The sequence below is a fragment of the Schistocerca serialis genome, chromosome 3 (assembly GCF_023864345.2).
Source record: "Schistocerca serialis cubense isolate TAMUIC-IGC-003099 chromosome 3, iqSchSeri2.2, whole genome shotgun sequence".
Lineage (NCBI taxonomy): Eukaryota > Metazoa > Arthropoda > Insecta > Orthoptera > Acrididae > Schistocerca > Schistocerca serialis.
This window is the reverse complement of record NC_064640.1, coordinates 260,667,798-260,689,571: the sequence shown is the minus strand read 5'-3', so window position 1 is coordinate 260,689,571 and position 21,774 is coordinate 260,667,798. Positions and strand designations below refer to the sequence as shown.

Sequence of the window (21,774 nt, the reverse complement as noted above, 5' to 3'; positions counted from 1 at the left end):
ACAAGGTAGCGTCGAAAATCGATCTTGAATCAGAAGTCTTCTTTCAAACCAAATGAGCTGCTACATACATAAAAATAACAGAGTGAACTAATGCAACTTTTCAAAAACATTCTGCAGCGGCTACTATTAGTTTTTTGTTGCAAAGCGATGATGTTTATCGTCGAGAAATGAATACAACGTGAAATCAGAGATATACAGGAACATATCCAAAGATACACCTCCCAGGCATTTTTACATTACTTCGGATTTTATTTATTCAAATAAACCGCTCTAATTCCTCAAACAATTCATTCCACACAAACTCCTTGCTAATTAAATTACTATTAATCGATACCTGTACCTACGACCGATCGGTATTTCTGTCGACTTTCAGTTATCGATAACATTACAGACCTCGACTGCAATTATTACCCGACGACAGTGCACCGATGTAGCCAGTTGTGTCGTGCAAGCTATGGGGTGGGAGTGAAGTGATGTTTTGCTGAGTGGAAGCGTACGCGTACGATGTGGACGACAACAGTTAATAAAAAATACGGCGTTGGTAAGTCATGACGCTTTAAAGGAGCTTCAGTTCTAACCGACACGTCTTTCTAAAGTAGAACCCTAGGAATAATTACGTTTTCAGTGTACTGTCACCGAAGTATTGGAGCATCGAAGTGGCGGCATCTGTCACTACATTCAAGTCCCGTTGTTTGTTTTACATAGCTCTGTGTATCATTTGCTCAGAACATATTTATTTGTACTGTTTTGGCTTTGTAACTGTTACGCTTATTAGCTGCCACATTCTTCTATTGCACATGTAATTTATTTTTTAAAAGTTGACGTTTTTGTTGAGCGGTAAAGCATGATAAGACGTGCATAAAATTTGTTACAAACAAATCTGAATAAGAGTGATTCTCTAAATTTACAAATGTAACTCGTAAAAACAAAATATTTACGTTCAGCCTATTTTGTAATTCTGCCGTTATGTTACGGAATGCTAACAACAGGCGCTTTTATATGTAATGTATACGGAAAGGATGCAATGACATCCCCGTGCAATTAATGTTTCCGCGCTGTCACTCATTTCTATTTGTATAGAATATACCTTTTATCTCCTCCAGTGCTTTATGTCAGTATGGTTCAATCTTTAGTTATATGCTGGACACTTGCCTAAACGACTAGAAAAGAAATGCAAAATAACCGAACGTGCACGAAATATGACTTGAAATTTATATTGTAGTTTTTTTCCAACACTAATTAACTTATTCCGTTGGCATCAGTAACGCGAGCTGACTGTAATGTCTGAAAAGCTGTTAATAGTCTGCTACTCAGGATGAAACATATATCGTCATTATGTTACAGGCAGTACTGAAGCACATGCACTTGTGTAGTGAGGGGTTGTATAAGCGATGGTTTAATGTTGATTACTGTATCTTTCTCCAAATTATTTGGACAGTGTGGTGTAAGCAAATTATACTTCGCTACAGATGGACTAACAGCTGACGAGCCTGCAGACGTGTGATACGAGCGTTAACAGCAATGAACTGCAAAAATGTGACAAGCAGGTCATACAAGGACCTCTTTTTAGAACAAAATACTGATAAAAAGTGCCTTTGTTATCCGAAGCACTTTAATTTATGAAAGTTAATATTACCATCCCGAGAACTTAAGCACTCGTGTACTTTTTATATCTGTAACAGTTATTTTACTGAAAAAAATTGAGAAGTATGAGGTTTGCATTTTGTAGATGCGTGCCACTACCAGTGCGTATGAGTTTACGCTTGTCGAGACGGCTTAGAATAAAATCAATACAGCATTTGCTTTTTCTTTGTGTAGCTTTATTTCACGAACAATTCATTGTCACACGCATAATTTTATTGAACCTTATACATGTTACAGGGAGTTCACATGTAGCAGCTAGATATTCTACAATGTTTCTAAATATTATATTAGAAATTTTAGAACAAATGGCTGCGTATAGTTTGGATCTTTTCATTTACCACATTTTTTGGACAGCGCTTTGGGGACCCCGGCCTTCGGTGCAATATGTTGACGCGTTAATTGCTTCGCCGGCAGCGATGGGGAAAATACGTGGGAGCTAGGGAGTCTGAGACTGCGCATCGGCCCGTGATCGGTGCTTCGGAACCCAGCCAGCTGAATGCCGTTCGCAGAAACTGGAACTGCAACGTGTTTCCGTACCCAACGCTGATGATCAAAGGCGGGCAGATTCGAGATTTGCAACCAAATCGACCGATCGGCGAATGGTTTTCGTAGGCGCTTTACGTTGAGTTTCGTCGTTCACGGAGCATGCAACTTTCAAGGACCATTGTTAAACGTGGTCTTGTACACCCATCCATTGCAGACTTCTGCGCAATGTTTGTAGGATCAATTATATCTTTGAAACGCATGATACACAATACAGAATATTTGTAAATAATAAATTACTTAGATTGTGGGAGTAATATCCCGTTAACCCTGGTCGTTGGTACGAGAACTGCTTGAAAGTGTAAGTATTTTTTCGCACTTAACGTGTGAACTGGTGGTCCAGAACTGCTGTCGAACGTCACTGATCATGTACTTTTGCATTTCCTTACAGTTTTGTAATTGCCGGATGGAGCTAAACTACGATCCGGCTACATCTGTAAACGTTCAGATTCAGCGGTCACACGACACTAAACAGAATTTGTTGTGCGGTAAGGCAATTTTAAACGAGTCGTTACTAGCAAGGCACGCTAGTTTAAAGTGTGAGAGGCAGCAAACTATGTGATTCTTTCAGAGAGCCTACGTGGAAGTGGCAAATGTGTTCCAAGAAGATGAACTTCTGGAATGTTATTCATGATTATGCCAGATAAAGTACATCCACAGATTGATCAAGTTATCGGATATAACTGTAATTAATAAAGGCAGTCACATGGTGTGAACGATCACCTTCGTTAAATGTACCATGTGCGGCCTGCTGCTAATATTTGTGATGTGATGAAACTGAACACCATTACGGGGAACTTAGTTCATCATAAAGGGCAGTGATAAGAGAGGTTGCTTCAGAACGCGATAATACGCGGAAGATAACAAGAAGAAAGACTAGATCGTCCACCGATATCTAAATCCCCCCCACAGGCTCTGCACGAATTGTCTTTGGTAAGGCAACCGGTTGACATGACAATCGTCTGCTCGACTCACAAATAGAATCTGTCCCTGGTTTTGCGCATTGTTCTGTGATAAAATATTAAAGCAGCCCTACAGAGGTTTTATTTGCGCATCATCAAGAAGCCTTGGAATGTGTAGAGGCAAAGTACTATATCGAAACTAGAGGACTTTGCACATATTCTTAATCAAGTACCCTGAATATACAAGAGGTTGCACGTAACAGTGACACATTTAATTACTTATAAACGATTTTGGGTATATCAAAGCATCTATTATTTCTCGTAAATATAACCGTGTAGACCTACTTAACAGAATTTGATACCTCCTGCACTGTCATCATAATAAAGATCGACATAGGCAAACCACAGTTTCAGACGGAAAAGAATGGTAGAAAAACGGTTGTGGTATAATTTAGGAACCACTGTGGCATTTATCCGGTAGGAATAAAGCCCAAATTCAGCCCTGCCTTCTACATTTAGGTTTTCTGTTTTTTTTCCCTAAATCACTTATGGTCAGTGTCGGGAATGGTTCAAATGGCTCTGAGCACTATGGGGCTTAACATCTGTGGTCATCAGTCCCCTAGGACTTAGAACTACTTAAACCTAACTAACCTAAGGACATCACACACATCCATGCCCGAGGCAGGATTCGAACCTGTGACCGTAGTGGTCACGCGGTTCCAGACTGAAGCGCCTAGAACCGCACGGTCACGCCGGCTGGCTGTCGGGAATGTTTCTTTGAAAAGACCGCAACCGATTTCCTACCACAAGCTTTTTTTTTCTGTTTCAATCCAAGGTTAAGTTCTGTCTCTAAGGACTGTAAACGCTAATCTTCCTTCTCCTTTAGTTACGGTGTTCTACCGAGGAAGTTTGGGCAGTGGTGCGACATTGCACTCGTATTATTCTATATACATTGAAGTTTTATGGGAGTGATGATTTAGGCAATTAATGGATAATATCATATCTAACAAAAAGAATACAGAAAGTTGTACTTAGTAATTCAACAAATGTTGGCTGGGGACATTATTCTGACTGGTGAGAAATCACATATAGGGTGTCCCATCGCTCAGTCTAAGGTCAACTATTGTTCCTCATACATGTGAACGATCTGTAGTCCAATATACAACTAACGAGAATGGTACTTTTTGTAAGTTACACTAGTATTGTAATCAATTGAAGCATGTGTACAGAAACAGAAGAACGGTTAAACAGTATTCTTAAAAGTATCATTGACTGGTTTTCTGCGAATGGTCTCACCCTCAATTTTAAAAAGGTACACCGCATTTAGTTCTGCACATCTAGGTGAGGAAATAAGAAATAGGGTGGAAACTTCAAAATTCCTACGTGACCGTAACGAAGAGAATATAAACTGGAAAAAGCAACTTAGTTCAGCCACGGTTGCACTTGGAACCAACCATTGTAAATCTTGGGGAGAGACAAATCAGTATATTGACATATTCTGCGAATTTTCATTCAGTAATGTCATAAGCAATAATGTTCTGGAGTAAGTTATCTTTAAGAAAGAAATTCTTCTTTGCTCAAAAGCGTTTTGTAAGAATAATACTGGTGTACACCCACGAGACATCTGATTAAAGAGTTGGGCATATTGACTACTGCTTCACAGTATATTTATTACCTCATAAAGTTTGTTGTAAATAATACACTGCAGTTCCAAAAGGACAATGATGTACGTAATTATGATACCAGGAGGAAAAATAGCATTCGTTACTCCACATTAAGGTTGTATTTACCACGAAAGGGGATGCACAGTGTCGCAGCTAAAATTTTTGATAACTTACTTTGTGGTGTAAAATATATGACAGAGAGCGAAGTAAAATTTGAAAACAAACTGATAAAGTTTCTCCTCAACAACTCAGCCTGTTTGTAGAAGAATTTCTGTTGCTGTAACTCACATCTGCATATTAAATAATAAGAAACCTATAAATGTTCAGCATGTACCCATATTTACAAATCAGTTTGCGGTGAGAATGTAAAATGATGTGGTCCACGTCATTACGATTTATCGTGCAAACTATCTATGGGACATGAACCTATCTATCTATTTGGGAGCATAGAGCTTCAAATTCTCGTCTGGTCATTTAGAATTAGGTTTGTCGTTATTTCCTTAAATAGTGTAAGGTGTAGGCCGGGGTGGTTCCTCTGAAAAGGTAGTGTCGATTTGCTTTCGCATCCTTTGTCACTCCAAATGCCTACTCAGTCTCTAATGACCTCGTCGTCAGCGGGACGTTAAACCCTGATTATCCTTCCGGTGTACTCTTGATGTAATTTAGGTCATCCATGAAAAATGTACGTCACACTGGTAGGAGCGGCATCTTTTAGCGCACTCCGCCCGACTGAAGTCTTTATTGCCGTGCTACGTCACTCTGTAAAAAGCAACTTTTACTCAGCTGCCATTGTAATGCTTCCATCGCTACTGAAATTCGAGAGTGGTGTTGAGTGAATGCGAACAAGTATTAGCAGGGAGAATATCAGCGGGAAAGAATTCACTGCTTCTGCCATGGAAAGCTAGCGTCTGTCTAGCTAACGGCGCATGTCGGGACAGTTTGAGAGGAAGCGTTGGTAGATCCGTGCCCACTTCCTTGTTACAGAGACGGCCGCAGCTGTCATCGCCCGCGGTCTACGAACTGCACAGCGCCTTCTTCTGTGCACGCTACTGCGCTCGGTTTCGTTTTGTGTGGATGTTAACGCCAGCACATCTGCGTGCTGACAACCAAATGACGAAGGAAGGCTATGCTGCAGACATTCCACACGCGATCTCTCAAAAGATAACATGTTCCTTTTCGAGAAGACGCTAGTAGTATAGTATGTTTCTTTCACGGTTTTCGTAAGAAAACTGTAATTGAAGAACGTTTTCTGTAACAGAAATGATTCTGTATGTTGGAGGTACTAGGAAATATCACAGAACGGACCATGGATTCCGCGCGGTTCTGGCGCTGCAGTCTGGAACCGCGAGACCGCTACGGTCGCAGGTTCGAATCCTGCCTCGGGCATGGATGTGTGTGATGTCCTTAGGTTAGTTAGGTTTAATTAGTTCTAAGTTCTAGGGGACTAATGACCTCAGCAGTTGAGTCCCATAGTGCTCAGAGCCATTTCGGACCATGGATTCTTGGTGAAAACACTTTATCCTCCTTAATTTTTGTTCCTCTGCTGTTCTCCTGTGTTTCATATCCGTTAACCAGTAATGTTGGTGCATTTATTTTTCTTCCTGCTTCCATGACTGCCGTTACCGTGCCCAGTTCTTCCGTCGGCCTTACAAGCCTCTTGTTTATTCCATTCCTCTCGCGTAGTTATACATCTAAATCACACGAACCAATCATATTAATGTGACCGCCGCCTATGTTCGACATCAACGTGCAGTAACCACTCATAGACGGCAGCACTAGCAGTGGAGGGTACACAGAGGAGTCCAAAAAATGTATCCACTGTTTAAAAGTCCATAACTTGCAAACTAATTGATGGAGTTGTCTCATTTTGGTGAAAGTGTAGCTTAAAGTCCAACTTAAAGATATCACTGAAGATGTTCGGAATGGTTACCATTAACATCCACACACAAACGATGCCGCCGAACTCCTGCACCAACTACTGACTGCAACGTGTTCAGATGGATATTTGCACATGAATGTACGATGGATTCTCGAAGTTCATCCAATGTGCGTGGCTTTTGTCGATAAACGACGTCCTTTAGTGTTCCCCACAGGTAAAAGTCCAGAGGAGTTAGGTCTGGGGAACGTGGTGGATACTCCACAGCACCTCTACGGCCTATCCATCTTCCTCGTAGATTTTCGTCGAGATAGGCCCTAACACGATTTTGGTAGTGGGCTGGGGCACCATCTTGTTGAAAGTAAACTCTTCCGTCTCCATACAAGTCTCGGATGGCAGGTTAAATGGATGTCTGAAGCTTCTGAAGGTACACCTCATCGGTAACTGTGCTGTCAAAGAAGAATGGCACCATCAAGCCCCGGTAAGACAACCCACACCACACATTTACTCCTGGCAAATACACGGCTTTGTCTACATGGACGTTCGGATTTTCGGCGGCCCAGTAGATGCAATTGTGGCGCTTTACTGTACAATTGAGTTTGAACTGTGCCACATCAGACCACACAATCACCTCTGCGAACTCTTCATCGTTGCGCACCATGTTAGTAAACCACTCGCAGTACTCCATTCTACGAACTGGGTCGTCGTCGTTCATTGCGTGTAGCAATCGTGGGATGTAGCACTTCCACTTTGCTGCCCTCAAAATTCACCCAACACTTGAGCGACTCACTCCAGTTTCACGGGCACACTGTCTCACAGACTTCTGTGGGGAGCGAGTGAATTGTTGGACTAGATACTGTTACAGGTCGTCCAGATCGTTGTTTTTGTACATCTTTAACACAGCCTTCGGCTTCAAATTTGTCTCGAATGTGACGAATCGTTAAACCTGCCGGTGGCTCTGTTTGACATCATTTCGCCATTGCCGTTGAACCTCATTAATGTTTTCGTACTTAAAATACCACTTCCTTCAAAACTGACTTCCTTTCATCGAATGTAAGCCTTGCGTCAGCCATGTTTACTCGAGTAACTAGGTGCAACTAAGAACAAAACACCGACTAGCTGACGACTGTCATCTGACAAAACAAAACAACGCAATACAACGCTGGTGTGGCGATTGCCGGAACTACAAACTATCACACTACCAAAGATGAGACAACTCCGTCAATTAGTTTGCCAGTTATGGACATTTATACATTGTGTTCCTTTTTTTTGGACCCTTCTATATAAAGCGTGTCGGGGGAACGCGGAATGTGGAAACGAAGCGATTTATCTGACGTCCAAAGGGACACGATTATTGGCTTTCTGGCCAAGGCTGGAAGCATTTCCGAAGCGGCTGAGTTCGTAAACTGTGGTCAAAGTATGCCGTGCACGGGAAAACGTCGCTGTCCAAACCTGGCACCGAAGCAAGTGGTGCACCACGGGCCATAGATGACGGGGATGAATGACGGTTGCGGAAATGTGTACGGGTGAACTTTTGAACGACTGATTGCTGAAATGAACCTAGGGGCTACCAACAGTGTCCCCTCAACGAGCGTTCAGCGAACATTGCTGCGTATGGGTTTCCGTAAGAGGCATCTGGTTTATACAACCATACTGTCTGCCGTTCATCGGAAATGAAGGCTGGAATATGCACTTCAGCACCGCGACTGGACGTCCACTTAGTGGCGACAGATCGTCTTTTCAGGTGAATCGCCTTTTATTCTCCGTCGGACAGATGGCCGTTTGGTTGTACGGAGTGAAGCGTCTGAAAGAAAACACCCTGTGTTATGACCTGTTCTGGGAAATGTTTCGTGGCATTCTCTGAGTTATCTCGTCATTCTGGAAGGCACAATGGATGAACACAAGTATGCATCTATCCATGGGGACCTTACCCATACCAACATGCAGCCACGATGGTATCTACTAACAGGACAATGCAACGTGACACATAGCTCGCAGTGTACGAGCGTGGTTCGAAGAGCACTGGGATGAGTTGACCGAACTCTCTTGAACACCAAGCTCCCCGGATTAAAACCCAACCGAGAATCTGTGGGACCACCTCTATCGGGCTGTTCGCGCCACTGATCCTCAAGTCAAATATCTAGCGCAGCAGGCCATGACACTGCAGTCGACATGTATCGATATCCCTGTCGGTACCTTCCATAACCCAACTGACTTCCTGCAAGTCTCGCAGCGGCACGCGCTGCAAAAAGGCTGATATTCAGGCTTTTGACAGGTTGTCGTATTAATGTGACTAGACAGTGTATGTCTAACCTGAATACACTACTGGCCATTAAAATTGCTACACCACGAAGATGACGAGCAACATACGCGAAATTTAACCGACAGGAAGAAGATGCTGTGATATGCAAATGATTAGCTTTTCAGAGCATTCACACAAGGTTGGCGCCAGTGGCTACACCTACAACGTGCTCACATGAGGAAAGTTTCCAACCGATTTCTCATACACAAAGAGCGGTTGACCGGCGTTGCCTGGTGAAACGTTGTTGTGATGCCTCGTATAAGGAGGAGAAATGCGTACCATCACGTTTCCGACTTTGATAAAGGTCGGATTGTAGTCTATCGCGATTGCGGTTTATCGTATCGCGACATTGCTGCTCGCGTTGGTCGAGATCCAATGACTGTTAGCAGAATATGGAATCGGTGGGTTCAGGAGTGTAATACGGAACGCCGTGCTGGATCCCAACGGTCTCGTATCACTAGCAGTCGAGATGACAGGCATCTTATCCGCATGGCTGTAACGGATCGTGCAGCCACTTCTCGATCCCTGAGTCAACAGAAGGGGACGTTTGCAAGACAACAACCATCTGCACGAACAGTTCGACGACGTTTGCAGCAGCATGGACTATCAGCTCGGAGACCGTGGCTGCGGCTACCCTTGACGCTGCATCACAGGCAGGAGCGTCTGCGATGGTGTACTCAACGACGAACCTGGGTGCACGAATGGCAAAACGTCATTTTTTCGCGTGAATCCAGGTTCTGTTTAGAGCATCATGATGGTCGCATCCGTGTTTGGCGACATCGCCGTGAACGCACATTGGAAGCGTGTATTCGTCATCGCCATACTGGCGTATCACCCGGCGTGATGGTATAGGGTGCCACTGATTACACGTCTCGGTCACCTCTTGTTCGCATTGACGGCTCTTTGAACAGTGGACGTTACATTTCAGATGTGTTACGACCCGTGGCTCTACCCTTCATTCGATCCCTGCGAAACCCTACATTTCAGCAGGATAATGCACGACCGCATGTTGCAATTCCTGTACGGGCCTTTCTGGATACAGAAAATGTTCGACTGCTGCCCTGGCCAGCAGATTCTCCAGATCTCTCACCAATTGAAAACGTCTGGTCAATGGTGGACGAGCAACTGGCTCGTCACAATACGCCAGTCACTACTGTTGATGAACTGTGGCTGCATGGGCAGCTGTACGTGTACACGCCATCCAAGCTCTGTTTGACTTAATACTCAGGCGTATCGAGGCCGTTATTACGGCCAGAGGTGGTTGTTCTGGGTACTGATTTCTCAGGATCTATGCACCCAAATTGCGTGAAAATGTAATCACATGTCAGTTCTAGTATAATATGTTTGTCCAATGAATACCCGTTTATCATCTGCATTTCTTCTTGGTGTAGCAATTTTAATGCCCGATAGTGTGTTTATAAAACGCGTTCGCACGCATGCAAACGATCGTTTTCCGCCATGTTCTCTAGCTGGTGACAGATTTTTATTATCATGGAAGAGTGTGAAACGTTTGTTTTCTGTGATTGGCACATCCTCTCTATCGAGCCTCAGGCTCTGGACTCGCTTTCGTTAGTAAAGGAATTCAGTTTGATTGCAGTCAGATCGTGGATGCCGCCGTGTGAACAGTTTACCTTGAGCACATCCACTGGAAAAGAACGACAGCCGCCTGTGAGTTGACGTGGGCAACAACGTGTTGTTGATACGGACCGCCTTCCGCTGACATCGTTTATATCATAGGATAGACGGCCCACAGTGCTATTCCATGGTGGGCAAAAACTGGTGAGCGACCGAATCAATCATGTCGGCGTGTAATTTGCCGCCGGCCGTAGTGGCCGTGCGGTTCTAGGCGCTACAGTCTGGAGCCGAGCGACCGCTACGGTCGCAGGTTCGAATCCTGCCTCGGGCATGGATGTGTGTGATGTCCGTAGGTTAGTTAGGTTTAATTAGTTCTAAGTTCTAGGCGACTGATGACCTCAGAAGTTAAGTCGCATAGTGCTCAGAGCCAATTTTTTGTAATTTGCCGCTTCTAGTCGTACAGACTCAGTAGATTCCTGAAAAAGCTCCGAACAGAGATATGGAAATGTCGAATTAGTAGAACAGGAAAACGACGCTGCCTAATTATCCTAGCGATTTTATGACAACCGTCACGATAGCCGACAGAATTATACAGATGAGTACGTATTCTTTGCGTATCCAGATTTTATGTGTTGTATCAGCTTAACAACGCCCAGGGTCATCCTGAGTTGAAAGAAATTACTGGCAGTGGATGGCTTGGCTGTACATGTAGGATGTTTACCTTGAGGCAACCAAATATTTCGAAAACGACGCATCGTACAAAAAAGATGTTCCAGGTGAAAAGTAAATGACATCTGTGTGTGCAGCAACTGGGCACATCCTAACTATCACGAGTGGGCAGGGTCAACTTTGTATTTTCAAACTGGAACTCCCTATTTTTATTACATGTTCGGATTCTGCGCCAAAAAACGCGTATGATTGACTGAGATCATTGTTTCCCACTCGTGGCAGATGGCGCCGTAACCAACAAATATTAAGTGTGCCTGTTTTTGCAATGAAGAACCGATGCATTGGATTTTACATTTAATTTACGATGTGAATGTAAACCTTTGTGTTCTAACGGTTGATACTGATGTTCAGACGTTACTTGAGTATTGCAAATGTGATTGTACAGTACAAATAATATGGCTAGTCACTGACATTTCTGGTAAATAAGCTACTTGTACGGTTACGTAGTTTTCTGTTCCCTACGGGGTTAATTGTGATCAGTCCCCAAAACATCGGAATGCGTGATTTCGGCGGCCGCTCTCGAACGCCGCCATGTGGGTGAGTGATTGCGGTGTGTGTTTCCATCCAACCGCCGTAACTCTCGCTGGCCGCTAAGTGGCTGCCAACTGAATACAGTCACCACATTTGCAATAAGGTAAAAGGGGACTCATCAAAATGACGCACCGCAATGGTGGAAGGCAAGTGGGGAATGACGCACCCCAATGGCGATAGGTATGGAGACTCACCGATATCAACCATCCCGATTAAACTATTACATCAACGTCGTTGTTCCTGGATGACGCTAGGCTATTGCCCTATAAACCCAATATGCAACGCTAAAGTAAATTCCGAACATAAATATCAACCGTTATTTAACAAAAGTTTATACTGATATCATCATATATGAAATGTAGAATCAAATGCGTCGTTTCTTAATTGTAAAACCAGGTATACTTAATATTTGTCGATTACTGCCCCATCTACCACAAATGGAGAACAATGGTTTGAGTAAATCGTACGTATTTTTTTATTTTCAGACATTTATCCAAAGATGAAAATACGTGTTTGTAGATACTGAATAAAGCACTTCAACTGTTTTTGTAGATTTACTCGCAATAATAAAACACCGGCAAACGACCCTATATAGGTGAATGATTAAGAATAAAATAACTGAATGAACTAAATTTTATGTTTAACAAATTAATTATTCAAAAAAAGTTAATTTCGAATGGTTCACGCTTCTAAAATTCTAATTATACAGTTTTTAACCGGTTGGTTGTCGTTGTTGGGTTTGGCGGATAGTAATTGCGGCAACACTAACCGTAGCACAGCGTACAAGTTACTAGAAGTGGGGACTAATTAATTCTTCCTGGCGTCGTTTTAACGTCAATAATATAGTTCAACAACTTGTACCAAAGCCGTAATAATTCAGCGGTTGTCATCCGAAGCTATTGTGCAACAATTTCCAGGAAGGCATCGCCTGCTGCGTCCGAGTGTTGCTTCTTTCGCAGCTGCCTACAAACTGTGTCTTCTCGTCCCTGCTCGCTCTACAAGTAGAGTGCCAAAAACCCAAGCCACCTTTTACGCTTCCCACAATAACTTCCATACAGTATAAAAATACTCCATCTTTTACATAACAGGTATCCTATACATTGTCCCTAAGTGTGTACCATTTTATACAAATGACAACTTGCACAAGTATATAAAATTACTTACACGAACAGTTTCATTTCGTTAATCCATGACAAAATATTATTTAGTAAATTATACGTTTCACATATTTCTTTACTTAAGTGACAAACAATCATTAGCAAAGCACTCTTAACGTCACACATATCACACTTTCAAAATGGCTCTGAGCACTATGGGACTTAACATCTGTGGTCATCAGTCCCCTAGAACTTAGAACTACTTAAACCTAACTAACCTAAGGACATCACACACATCCATGCCCGAGGCAGGATTCGAACCTGCGACCGTAGCAGTCCCGCGGTTCCGGACTGAGCGCCTAGAACCGCTAGACCACCGCGGCCGGCTATCACACTTTCCATGTAGTCTTCCCTCTCTCCTCCCTTCATTACACTGGTCGCCACACGACGACCTTTGTGATAGTGACCATTTCCCGTTGATTATCACGCTCCCTTCCCGCTCCCCGATGGACAGGTTACCTCGTTGGTCTTTCCACCGCGCCGATTGGCCTCTATATACTGCACAAGTCGAGTTTTCTCCCTCTTTGTTGGGTTGTATTGATGACGTCCTACGTGACGTGTCTGCCGCGATTGTTCGCGCTGCTAACCTTGCTGTCCCGCGCTCATCTGGACAATTTCGTCGTCGGCAAGTCCCGTGGTGGAGTACGGCCATTGCCATTGCCATCCGTGATCGCCGTCGAGCTTTGCAACACTTTAAGAGGCACCCATCTGTAGCCAGCCTTTCTACCTTTAAGCGCCTTCGCGCTAAAGCCCGTTATTTAATTAAACAGAGCAAACGGATATGTTGGGAACGATTCGTTTCTTCCCTTGGTTCCACTGTCCCTCTGTCACGGGTATGGGCTACACTTCGCTCTCTCCAAGGTTGCCATCGGCAGTCCACCCTCCCAGGCCTTCACCTCCCAGATGGCATTTGTACGGACCCATTAGCTCTCGCAGAACATCTTGCGACCCATTTTGCAGTGGCATCAGCGTCGGCCTCCTATCCAGCTGCTTTCCTTCATCAAAAACAGCAGGCTGAAGCTGTCACCTTATGTTTCACCACTTGTGAGTCAGAATCTTACAACGAACCTTTCACTGAATGGGAATTTCTTTCTGCTCTATCTTCTTCTCATGATACGGCCCCTGGCCCAGATTCCATTCATAACCAGCTGCTTCAACATCTCAGTGCTCCACAACGGCACCATCTTCTTTGGGTGTTTAACCGTATCTGGCTCCAGGGTGACTTCCCTTCTCAGTGGAGGGATAGCATTGTGGTTCCTGTCCTTAAGCCTGGTCAGAACCCCCTATCTGTTGACAGCTATCGGCCAATTAGTTTGACCAATGTTGGTTGTAAGTTACTTGAACGGCTGGTAGCCCGTCGGCTCACTTGGGTCCTCGAATCTCGGGATCTATTGTCCCCTTACCAGTGTGGCTTTCGAGAGGGACGATCTCCAATCGATCATTTGCTTCGCTTGGAATCCGCAGTTCGGCAGGCTTTTTCCCAGCGCCGCCATTTGGTTGCAGTGTTTTTTGACCTTCGCAAGGCCTATGACACGGCCTGGCGCCATCACATCTTACTAACCCTTCATCAGTGGGGTCTTCGGGGCCCACTCCCGATTTTTATCCGCCAGTTCCTGATCCATCGGTCATTCAGAGTTCGAGTTGGTACTGCTTTTAGTTCTCCACGGACCCAGGAGGCGGGCATCCCACAGGGTTCTGTCTTGAGTGTCCTTCTTTTCCTCATTGCTATCGATGGACTTGTGGCCTCTGTCGGTCCCTTGGTCGCCCCTGCCCTGTATGTGGATGATTTCTGCATTTGGGTTAGTTCCTCCTCGATGCCATCTGCCGAACGGCAGCTCCAGGTGGCTATACGGCGTGCCTCTGCATGGACCCTCTCACACGGGTTTCAATTCTCTCCTTTAAAATCGCGGGTGGTCCACTTCTGTCGCCGTACTACGGTCCACCCTGATCCAGAGCTCTATCTCGCTGCACAAAGATTGCCTGTGGTTCCACAGTTTCGTTTCCTAGGTCTTCTTTTCGACAACAAGCTCACTTGGCTGCCCCATATCAGACTCCTGAAGGTAGGATGTTTCCGAAAACTCAATGTCCTTCGCTTCCTTGCCCACTCCTCTTGGGGTGCGGACCGTTCCCTCCTCCTCCGTCTTTATCGTGCTCTAGTTCTGTCACGTTTGGACTATGGTTGTCAAGTTTATGGTTCAGCTGCTCCTTCCACGCTGCACGTGCTGGATCCAGTCCACCATCGTGGTATCCGTTTGGCCACCGGTGCATTCCCTACGAGCCCTGTTGATAGTCTCTTGGTTGAAGCTGGGATCCCCCCCCTTTCTGTTCGGCGGTCCCAGCTTCTGGTGTCTTATGCCCTTACTATCCGTTCTTCTCCCGCTCATCCTTCCTATTCTATCCTATTCCCAGACCATGGACGTCGCCCGCCTGACTCCCGCCCTCGGGCGGGTTTACCGGTTGGGCTGCGCCTTGCGTCTCTTACCCGTGATTTTCGGCTTCCTTCTTTGTCCTGTCTTCCTCGCTCCCTCCCCTCCACCCCTCCTTGGTTAGTTCCTCGGCCTCGAATTCGGATGGATCTCCGCCACGGTCCGAAAGATTCCATCCCCCCGGTGGTGTTCCGTTCCTTTTTCCGCCAAATTTTATGGGAGTTTCGGGATGCTGTTGTTTTTTACACTGATGGCTCTAAATCTGCTGATCATGTTGGGTATGCCTTCACGTCCTTTGTTGGAACGGAAAATCATCTACTGCCACCCTCATGTGGGGTGTTTACTGCGGAATTGATGGCAATTTCCCGGGCCCTTACCTTTATTAAACAATCCCAACACAACCGCGTTTTGTTATGTACGGACTCGTTGAGTGGCCTTGTTGCTATTGACCGGTGTTTTTCGCGCCATCCCTTGGTCTCTGCCATCCATGACCATCTCGCTGATCTTCACCGTGCTGCTTGTTCCATTGATTTCCTATGGGTCCCGGGCCATGTGGGTATCCCGGGTAATGAGCTCGCTGATCGTTTGGCTGGGGGAGCAGTTACTTACCCCCCGTTTTCTGTAACCCCTCCTGCAGCGGATTTACGGCTTCACATCAAATCCCACTTTGCACAGTCATGGGCCAATTCTTGGGAGGCTACTCCACTGTCTAATAAACTTCGTGCCATTAAGGTGAATCCAGGCCCATGGCGTTCTTCCTTTAGCCTCTCCCGCAAGGACTCGACCACACTGTGTCGTCTCCGCATTGGCCATACCAGGCTGACCCATGGTTTCCTTTTGCGTGATGAGCCACCCCCGCTATGTGGTTGTGGAGCCTTCCAGTCAGTGGCCCACATTTTGGTTGAATGCCCCCTTCTTTTGGCTCTGCGTGCTAAGTACAGACTCCCCCACACTTTACCTTTGATGTTGGCTGACGATTCCCGGATGGTCTCTCTGGTTCTAGGTTTCCTCCGGGAGAGTGGTTTTTATTCTCAGTTTTAAAGTTTTTAATCTCCCTCTGGTGTTGGGGCGGGGCGGTGAGTGTTTGGGTGTCTCCCACTGTAGGCAGTGTTCAGAGATTCCCGATTCACCTCCCTGACCGGAATCCTCTTTTCTTTCCCTTTTACTCTGTTTTTACCCCTTCTTTTTAAGGCTTGGTTAGTTTTTCTATTCCCATCCGTACTTTCTGCATTATAGCAGTTGTACCTTTTAAGACACAGGTGGTCTTGCCTATGCTGCTTCAGCATAGTGTTGGGTCCGTTCTCTTGCCAACTTCCTTCATTTGTTTTTACTAATGACAACGTGACTGCCCTTTTACGTTTCCCCTTTTTCTGTTTTATTTTTCTGACTATACTGAGATGTCCCGTTAGCAGAATGGAGTCTATTTGAAACAAGGGACTGATGACCTTGCTGTTTGGTCCCTTTAACCTCAAACAACCAACCAACCATCCATGTAGTCTTTGCGTATCATATCTTAATGACAGATTTTAAAGGCAAAAAATTTTTCATAAATTAGATGACTGATTGAATAACAGTGTTATACCACTCATTGCCTGTGTTGTTCGTCGTGAACATCAAAAGGCGTAAAGGTACTGTGATAGAGTAGCAGAAACTGGTGATGGTCTTTTAGACTACATGAGAAAAAAAAAATTGCCTGTGTATCGCAGTTTTACGACCATTAGTGGCAGAAACCACCATTTCCAAGGAATTTTTTATCACTGCGAGCAAAAGATGACCACGAATACTCAGCACCAATGTCGTTCGTCGCAGCTCGTGTCTGAAAATTGATTAGCAGCGAAGCAAGAATTGCTGCAGGACGTCAACATCTGCCTTTCCTAACTCTTCTTCAGGACGAATGCCCAGTAAAAAACATGCACGAAATAAACATTTGAAGCAACTTTTTACGCATATTCGGAGGACTGTGTTTAAACTGCCCTTCAAATGACAATTTCGCTTCCTAAGAGCTGAAACTGTGACGGCTTGGTGTTAGGAACGATCAGGAGAAATCACGCAGTTCGACTGAGAGTGAGACTGAGATTGGTAGTCCCAGATTTTGAGGCCCCTGGAAAATACTTGGAGCGATCGGGAACAATGCTCCAAATATTAGGAATAGCAGCAGTGGTGTCTGGACGAATTACGGCTACTCCATTATCTTCGCTGGTTAACTCCACAGCGACTTGTAGTTGATATATTATCGAGACTTGTGGGGCGTTACATGGTATTAAGACGAAGGATATTCATTTAGCAGTTATGATATTAGGTAAACCAACTCCTCTCTCCGTCGCAGCAGGCCTCAGGAGACCCAGTGGTACCGACCGACAGACGTGTCATCCTCAGTCGATAAGCGTCACTGGATGCAGATATGGAGAAGCTTGTCGTCTGGCCGTTGTTAATTTTCGTGTCCGAAGCCTCAACTTCTCAGTCAAGTAGCTCATCAATTGGCCTCACAATGCACTCCACTTGCCAACAGCGCTCGGCAGACCCGAGCGGTCACCCATCCAAGCGCTAACGAAGCCTGATAGCGCTTATCTTCGGTGATCTGGAGGGAACCGATATTACTACTACGCCAAGACCGTTGGCGTTAGGTAAACGAAAGAAGCGCCATTAGAGAAAGCAATGTTTTCGTAATTTCATTTTTTTTTTCAAACTCTGTGGCTGTCTCGATATAACGTTTAAATGCTCAGCAATCTGTGAAACTTACCAGAGTGGGCAATATACAGCAGCTCATTTCATCTTCTCTGAGCTTAACACCATCGAAGAAAGAACTATATAGCCAAAAGCGTTACTAATGATAAGTGCAAGACACTTGGAACTAGCAGGAGATAAACATTAATACCTAGATTGATTGGTTGCTGAACATTTAAACTTCATCCGATGTTCAGAGTTTAACATCGCATCTTTATAGAGTATGTCAGAGAAGTGCAGATTCATGTAATTAGGATGAGGAAGGGAATGGCGCGTGGCCTTGTTGACGGCATGATCTGGATTTTCGTGAAGTGGTGTAAGAAACCACGGAGATTCTGAATAAGGAATGCCGGACGAGGATTTCAGCCCGGCTTCTCCCAATCACAACTATGATGTGTGAACCATTCCACATCCTCACTCGTTGCTAGCGATACTGATTCGTACATACTTTTTGTTGAGGCTGGTGATCATAGACTGTCATTTCATCACGACTACTATTTCAAAAGTTACACACTACCTTGTACAAGGGACAACCGCAGCCATAAGTAGACATTTTGAATAATAAGCGCGTGACTGGTCTTGTAAATAATTTATTGAACGACTGGTTTCGTAGCTAAGAGGTCACATCATCAGGTTAGATATCGTGAATCAGGACCGACTATTTATTCAAAGACGAGGAATGTTCGGTCCTGACATGCTGCAACTTTAATCTCATGATTTACCGTATCTCACCTGATGATGTGGCTTCTAGGCTATGAAACCAGTCGTTAAATAAATTATTTACAAGAGCAGGCTAGCAATTATTACTCAAGATATTTCAGAGGTATTTCAAGAGGCCAAAACAGAAACAGTTACCTTATAAACATAACAGAAAGGGACCAGATGATGAGGGCGTGCGTTGAAACAGCAAAATTTTTATAAAAGTGAGTAAACCTAACTTGCACGAGAAAACATTTTCATATATATATATATACACTACTGGCCATTAAAATTGCTACACCACGAAGGTGACGTGCTACAGACACGAAATTTAGCCGACAGGAAGAAGATGCTGTGATATGCAAATGATTAGCTTTTCAGAGCATTCACACAAGGTTGGCGCCGGTGGTGACACGTACAACGTGCTGACATGAGGAAATTTTCCAAACCATTTCTCATACACAAACAGCAGTTGACCGGCGTTGCCTGGTGAAACGTTGTTGTGATGCCTCGTGTAAGGAGGAGAAATGCGTATCACCACGTTTCCTACTTTGATAAAGGTCGGATTGTAGCCTATCGCGATTGCGGTTTATCGTGTCGCGACATTTCTGCTCGCGTTGGTCGAGATCCAATGACTGTTGGCAGAATATGGAATCGGTGGGTTCAGGAGGGTAATACGGAACGCCGTGCTGGATCCCAACGGCCTCGTATCACTAGCAGTCGAGATGACAGGCATTTTACCCGCATGGCTGTAACGAATCGTGCAGCCACATCTCGATCCCTGAGTCAACAGAAGGGGACGTTTGCAAGACATCTACCATCTGCACGAACAGTTCGACGACGCTTGCAGCAGCGTGGACTATCAGCTCGGAGACCATGGCTGCGGTTACCCTTGACGCTGCATCGCAGATGGGAGCGCCTGCGATGGTGTACTCAACGACGAACCTGGATGCACGAATGGCAAAACGTCATTTTTTCGGATGAATCCGGGTTCTGTTTATAGCATAATGATGGTCGCATCCGTGTTTGGCGACATCGCCGTGGACGCACATTCGAAGCGTGTATTCGTCATCGCCGTACTGGCGTATCACCCGGCGTGATGGTATGGGGTGCCATTGGTTACGCGTCTTGGTCACCTCTTGTTCGCATTGACGGCACTTTGAACTGTTGACGTTACATTTCAGATGTATTACGACCCGTGGTTCTACCCTTCATTCGATCCCTGCGAAACCCTACATTTCAGCAGGATAATGCACGACCGCATGTTGCAATTCCTGTACGGGCCTTTCTGGATACAGAAAATGTTCGACTGCTGCCCTGGCCAGCACATTCTCCAGATCTCTCACCAACTGAAAACGTCTGGTCAATGGTGGCCGAGCAACTGGCCCGTCACAATACGCCAGTCACTACTGTTGATGAACTGTGGTATCGTGTTGAAGCTGCATGGGCAGCTTTACCTGTACACGCCATCCAAGCTCTGTTTGACTCAATGCCTAGGCGTATCAAGGCCGTTATTACGGCCCGAGGTGGTTGTTCTGGGTACTGATTTCTCAGGATCTATGCACCCAAATTGCGTGAAAATGTAATCAAATGTAATTTCTAGTATAATATATTTGTCCAATGAATACCCGTTTATCATCTGCATTTCTTCTTGGTGTAGGAATTTTAATGGCCAGTAGTGTATCATCTGTCATTTTTATTGCAGATCCTTGATTTCAGCTACAAGTGCAGCTATCATTAAGAGGTGCTTTCGAAACAGGCAACAGGAACCAGCAGTTGTTCATAGGCGCTTGCAGAGTGTCTAGGGAGACCTGGCAGTGAACAAAAGCATGGTGGGTCGTTGGGCGAAGCGTCTGTTATCATCGCAACAAGGTCGCGCAAATGGTCCGATCTCCTGCGTGCCGGCCTACCGCACACAATTGTAACTCCTGCTGTGCGGACACTCTCATTCGAGGTGATCGACGGATCAGAGTCAGATAGCTCGCTGCACAACTGGACGTCTCTATTGGTAGTGCTGACACAATCGTCCATCAGTTAGGTTACACAATGGTGTGTGACCTCTGGGTTCCTTGCCGCCAAATAGAAGACCATAAAGAGCAACGAAGGACCACCTGTGCGTAATTGCTGCTGTGTTACGAGGCCGATTGTGACAATTTTTTATCGAAACATAGCTTCATTACTTACAACCAGTAACAAAACGGCAATCCATGGAGTGGCACCACACAAACTCTCCTACGAAAAGAAAGTACAAAGCCGCACCTTCAGCCGGTAAAGTCATGGCGACGGTCTTCTGGGCCGCTGAAGGGGTTATTCAGTTTGATGTCCTCCTTCATGGTGAAACGATTAACTCGCCTCAGGAAACTGAAGAAACGACTTCAGCGTGTTCGTCGCCACAAAAATGCAAACAATTGCTCCATTCTCTTTCCTTCCGCTTTCCTAAAACTTTGTTGACAACTTGGGGTACAGCACCGCCATGGCTCCGGCCCCGGACCTGCCTGCTCCGTGACCTTTGTCAGTTTCCCAAGGATGGTACTCCTTCTCTTGTTTATCGTCAGGCATTTGCTGCTCTCTGCACACAAATGAAGGAAGCCACATTTATTTACACTGATGGCTCAAAAACATCCTTTGGTGTTGGGAGTGCCTATATTGTTGGCGACACCTCAAATCGATTTCGGCTTCCCGACCAGTGTTCGGTTTATACTGCGGAGCTTTACGCTGTTCTACAGGCTGTCCAATTCATCCGTCGCCATCAGCGAATACAGTGTGTTATCTGCTCAGACTCTCTCACCTCTCTCCTCAGTCTCCAAGCTCTCTACCCCGTCCACCCTCTGGTCCACCGGATTCAGGACTGCCTGCGCTTGCTCCACTTGGGGGGGGGGGGGGGGGCGTCTCTGTTGCGTTCCTTTGGATCCCAGGACATGTTGGTATCTGTGGAAATGAGGCGGCCGATATAGCGACCAAGGCTGTAGTCTCTCTTCTTCGGCCAGCTATTCGCATGATTC

The 21,774-nt window shown here is 45.2% G+C and overlaps 1 protein-coding gene across 1 annotated transcript in view; it reads left to right on the top strand.

Annotated features, from left to right (window-relative positions):
• Window positions 1–437: 437 nt before the first annotated feature.
• Window positions 438–21,774, top strand: part of LOC126470030 (dedicator of cytokinesis protein 3) — a 1,043,796-nt gene continuing 1,022,459 nt past the window's right edge. The window contains exon 1 of the mRNA XM_050097517.1: window positions 438–541. Within this exon, the coding sequence (XP_049953474.1) occupies window positions 505–541 (37 nt within the window). The 5' untranslated portion in view covers window positions 438–504. The remainder of the gene's footprint in view (window positions 542–21,774) is intronic.